The sequence below is a fragment of the Gigantopelta aegis genome, unplaced genomic scaffold (genome assembly GCF_016097555.1).
Source record: "Gigantopelta aegis isolate Gae_Host unplaced genomic scaffold, Gae_host_genome ctg4116_pilon_pilon:::debris, whole genome shotgun sequence".
Taxonomy (NCBI): domain Eukaryota; kingdom Metazoa; phylum Mollusca; class Gastropoda; order Neomphalida; family Peltospiridae; genus Gigantopelta; species Gigantopelta aegis.
This window is the reverse complement of record NW_024533688.1, coordinates 14,359-20,144: the sequence shown is the minus strand read 5'-3', so window position 1 is coordinate 20,144 and position 5,786 is coordinate 14,359. Positions and strand designations below refer to the sequence as shown.

The window sequence follows — 5,786 nt, the reverse complement described above, 5'->3', positions numbered from 1 at the left end:
CTTTTTTACACCGCCATTTTGTTACATTATAATCACATTTTTCCCCACATGGTTAATTGTCACTTAGGAAAGGTTAGTAAAACCAAATAAAAGTTGTTGTTTACTTATAAATGGTAAGTCAACATATAACCCAAAGGCTTATAAAAAAAAAAAAGTAATTAGAAAAATATTACATCGGGGAAACCCGAGTCACGTATATAACTGGTCGTGTCCAAAAAAACGTCTGCATGTCATGAAGACAAAAGCAGTCCTAAAAAAACATATTATGTTATAAAATTGCCAGCAACCACTTTTACATACTTTAAACTATACATGGTGAGTTTTAATCTGACTACAAAGTTTTATGAAGAAGAAAAGCTTCGTTTATTTTCATTGGTATACATTTCGTGTCCGGAACGTTATATGCGGAATTTAACATACCAAGCACTCGATATACTTGGTGCATAACTGTAATATGTCATTTATCGTCATGGCTTTTGTGCACCAAACACTGTGACATCAATAAACAATGCGTACATAAAGCTGAAGATTTGAAAAAAGTGCTCGTTTTGTTCGCGTCTGTGTCGAGGTGTAAACGTTATCTGCGGAACGAAAGGTGTCTACGGTCTGCACTTTGCCAAGTTTGTCTCCTACAGTTTGATTTTCAGCAAAAACAAAGGTAAGACATTAAAATATTATTGTTGATAAAGGTTATTTACAAGTTAAAATTGATTTAGTTAAAAAAGCGAACAGTTTACACGGTCGATTGCTACGTGGGTTTGGGCTGACCTTTGACACGGTTTGAGTATAGCAGTTTTATTTTCTCTCAATAACTCATTGTTACACATCTGACCTGCTCCTGTAGTACAATAATGTTGAAGTGTTTAGAATTAAAATGTCGATTAGCTGTTTGATTTTGTCTTTTGACAGATATCTTTTGATTACGAAAGCAAATTTATAAAATCGGTTTCGCATATCATGTGGAGACAAAACCTCTTGTCGGCCATGATTGTCGTGCGTGTCCGTGTTATTAACGGTACTACCGGCAAACCATTTTAGCTATTTGAGACTTTTATGATCGGATTTAGTTTAGTATTTTGATTTTAAATTTTGTACTTGATGCAGATATTTTGACTATATGAGTATAGAATGTATTATTTAGGATCATTTTATAGAATTATTATTTTTGGTAGCGCAGATAACTTTGACACAGATACTTTACAGTCTCTGTTATATGCAGAACGTTTTGACAAAAGTGAGCAATACGCTCGTTTTTTGCCTTTCCCCAATTGTTATTTAGTACTGTTATTAAAGTCAGCACCACACAAAATCCAGATATGAAATTTTTATGACATATTTTCTTATAATTATACCGGTATTACTGGCTAAGCTCTGATCACGTGGACGCAAAACCATTCGTCGGTCTTGATTGTCGCGTGTCCGTGTTAGCTACGGTACTGCCGGCAAACCATTTTAACTGTTTTAGACTTTTATGGTTGGATTTGGCGTATATTTTGTTTTTAAGTTTGTATTTGATGCTGATATTTTGCCTACATGTATATAGAATGTAACACTTAGGATCATTTTATAGAATTATTATTTTTGGTAGCGCAGATAACTTTGACACAGATGCTTTGCAGTCTCTGTTATAACTTATATGCAGAACGTTTTGACAAAAGTGAGCAATTAAGCTCGTTTTTAACTTAACCAATTTGTTGTTATTCGTATTATTATTAAAGTTCAGCACCAAACAAAATCCAGAATGATGTTTTGTTAACATCTTTTATTTTTATGTCTGTGTTGTTTTGCATATAACTAAGACACCAAATTTTAGGTGATTGTTATAGGCTACATGTATACATGTACAAAACTGACCAGCTTCTGATTTGATGAAGTGTGTAGAGTGAAAATGCTTTTAATTATTTTTTCTTTTGATTGTGCAAACAATTTGAAATCTGTTTTGCATATACCTGGGGAACAAATGGCATTTAGCCAATTTTCACACATTCCTTGGACATTATTCAAAAGTGGCTAACTAAAAGAAAATTTTATTAGCTAAATATTAAATGTTGTAGCCACTTTGTATAAAGTTAGCAGATGGCTAATTTGCCAATGGAGAGTAAGCCCTGATCATGTGGACACAAAACCTATTGATGATCATGATTGTTTTGTGTGTCCGTGTTATCTACGGAACAACAGGCAAACCATTTTAGCTGTTTCAAACTTCCTTGATTGGATTTAGCTTTGTATGTTGTTTTTTAATTCCATACTTGATGCAGACATTTTGCTTAGTTGAATATAGAATGTATTATTTAAGATAATTTTATAGAATTATTATTTTTGGTAACGCTGATAACTTTGACAGATGCTTTGCCGTCTCTGTTATATACATAACATTTTGACAAAAGTGAGCAATTATACCCAGCTTTAACTTTTCCCATGTCTTTATTCATATCATCAATACAATTATTCAGGACCAGACCAAAAAAAAAATCCAGATAGAGTTTTGTTTACACCTTCTCTTATAAGTCTGTGTTTTGCATAGAACTAAGACACAAAACTGCATGTCAAATAGTTACATGCTTACTTCTGATAATTTAATAATGTTCAAGTATGTTAATGTTTTCGTTTGTCCTTTTGAGCTTCAAAGTAACTTTATGAAATTGTTTTATGTATCTCAGGGCATAACATTTGGCACAAACAGTTTTGTCGTTATGCAAAACCAATATCAGCATAAACGACGGATCGTTCGTGCAAAAACTAATCGTTTGTCAGAAAATTTTAAAAAGACTTTTGTCCTAATATCACCTTTTTTTAAAAAGAAAATAAGATAACGGGCCTACATTGCTAGTGTGTAAAAGATACACGGTAATCGGTTTGAAATCAGCATCACAGTCAATAGAAGGTCTCGAAAAAGTTTAATGACAATTCCCTTTGATCATTTCGCAATGTGCACAAAATCATATACTTCGGAAATTAAAGGGACTGGTCTGCGTTTCAGCCATAGTATGAGTTCCGTTTTTAACATAAAATTAAAACATATACATTTTAATGATTTAGGTTGCATAATATTTCCATAGCACAAAAATTCTGTTTTAGCTGATATCATTTACCTGTTTTGCCGACACATTTTTCATTTGTATGTATTTTGCCTTTTCAGATATATTGACAACTGTCCATAGGACAATGGAGGAAACGTCTGAACTGACCAAAACTCTTCGGCCTAAAAGAACAACTGCTGCAACCCAGGACACCGCTGAGTGTGCAAAAAAGAGGAAAACTAGAAAAGAAATATCTAGGAACTATAGGGAGAGGTTAAAAGAAAACCCAGAAATACTGAAACTTCATAGAGAGAGTGAGAAGAAACACTTCAAAGAATATTACTCGAGGAGAACCGATGAAGCAGTACAGAGAAACAGAGAGTTACAGAGGGAGAGGCAGACAGTACAGGGAGAGATGCAAAATGCGTCATGGAGGTGAAGAAAAAATCCGCAAAACTAGGAAAACCCAGGAACAAGACAGAAAAAGGTGGCGCAAGGAAAAGCAGTTACAGAGGCAGAACATGAGCAGACAAAAAAAGACCGCAGAGAATAAACGCAGGAGGGATTTGTACGCTGCAAAGAAGTCGTCTACAGCTGCCAAAACCAGCCAGAAGAGTTCACCTGCTGTTTTAATAGAAAATTCATGTGGACAAAAAGCATCTGCACAGCGCGTTGCCAATCATAGATTCAAAAAGGTTTTTCTCAATGCCCTTCCAGCTGATTCTTCTGTGCAAGCAGAAGTTATTGCTGCTGGTATCCAAGGACTTAGCCCATCCACCAAAGGTGCCACATTCAAAGAAGAAACTCAACTGTGATAGCACCATTTCTGCAAGTTTCCAGGGAGTATTCCGGAAATTGTTCGTACGGAGGAGTTTGAAGGACCTCCGCCTTAAACGGACATTGGCAATGGCAGTGACTGTCAAAAACAAAGCTGCTGCTCATTACTTCGGCGTTAGCAAAAAGATGCAACGGAAGGTTTTGAAAGACTCAAACAGAATTGTTTGGGAGGACCACCGAAAGACGAGAAAAGATGCTGTCCCAGCAGATACTGAATGAAATCCAGATGTTCTTCAACGATGGGAACATAAGTAAAGACCTGCCCGATGCTCGCAGTGCATCTGTCCAAGGGGGTGTGGTACAGTCGAGAAAATTCTTGGAGTCGTCACTTTCAACAAATTTCCAGAAATACACTGAGACTTACGGGCCAAAAGTAAGCTTTAGTGCTTTCAAACGCCACCGACCCAAAACAGTGCTCCCATTCACGTCGCACAAGTATCGGGAATGCTTGTGCGAATATTGTGCTAATGTGGACTTAAAGTTAAAGTCATTGAATGCGATCATAGAGCAAAACATTTGCATACAGGACCGGTACGAGGCATCTAGTCTCACCCTCTGTCCCAAAGTGCCTGAGGGCGATTACAGAAAGAACTGCTTGGATAGGCACTGTACAAGCTGTGGGACACGGGCACTATCCCGTCACCTGGATAGTGTTCTCCCAACACCGAGATCTTGTCCAACTGTTTGGTTCCAGTGGGAGCAAGCCCAGATAGGACAAGGCAGGACTCGCCTAATGAAAGTCAAACATGAGTCCATGTTTGGGGGCCTAGTGGAGGCACTAGCAGAAGATCTGGCTCCCTTCTCTGCACATATATTCAATGCCAAGTGGCAGTTCAGTCAATACAAGTGTGTGACAAGCAAGTGCCCAGCCAACACTGTCATCTTTTGCGAAGATTTTGCAGAAAATTACACTTGTAGACCTCAGGATGCACCGCAGGGTTGCCACTGGAACAACACGCAGTGTACTATACACCCCGTGGTTGCCACTTACAACTGTTCTGTTGAAAACTGTTCGGAGGTTATCACAGATTCGATCATCTTCATCAGTAATGACCTCACCCACGATCACCATGCCGTCCACCATTTTGTGAACTCGTCTGTGCTGTTGCTGAAGGAGGAGGGTGTTGACTTCAACCGACTTGTGCAATTTTCAGATGGAGCACCAACCCAGTACAAAAACAGAATTGCATTTGTAGACTGCTCTTATGCCACAGAAGATCTTGGAATCAAACCAGAACGCCACTTCTTTGGGAGCAGGCATGGAAAGGGTCCATGCGACCGTGAGATAGGGGTCATAAAAAAGTCTGTCACGGGAGCAGTTGTATCTAGACAGGATGAAGTTGCATCACCTCGCAACCTATTTGACATGTGCAAGAAAAGACTTTGTCTGCCAAGAACATATGGTCACCATCATACAAAACGATGTTTCATTTTTGTGGAAAAGGAATCCATTGTCAGAGAGCGACCTGATCGTACATCAACAAAAACACCAGAAAGCTTCACTGCATTACAGGCATTCAGCCATATGTGGTATCTGTTCGGGAACGGTCAGGGAATGATGGTACCTGCCTGCACACAGACCTCACTGGGCCTTGGAGTGTGTGCAACATGTCGGTCACATCACGGAATGCCAAAAGTCGAAGGCCTCCAGATGCCAACCATGCTCCCTCACCCTCACCATTGGACCACACTATCCCCACTTCTATTTAACTGTTTAAGTAGTTGGGGGGGAAAAGGTTCTCTAATATCATCCTTGCAGCTGTCTTGTAGTTTTTAAAATTAAGCATTCCAATCCATCTTGATTACAATGACACAGCATTAATCGATGAGCGTTATAATAACACAGTAAAAATATATTTCTTAGCAATGATCATTAGTACTACTGATAATAATTATACTGATATTCTTATATTATATCCCTACACTTGT

The 5,786-nt window shown here is 38.2% G+C and overlaps 1 protein-coding gene across 1 annotated transcript; it reads left to right on the top strand.

Moving 5' to 3' along the window:
* The first annotated feature begins 3,165 nt into the window (after positions 1–3,165).
* On the top strand, positions 3,166–5,567 carry LOC121392585. The gene is given in 4 exon segments (XM_041523733.1): positions 3,166–3,416; positions 3,418–3,773; positions 4,016–5,335; positions 5,338–5,567. Coding segments are annotated over 4 exon segments (2,157 nt in total).
* Positions 5,568–5,786: the final 219 nt, after the last annotated feature.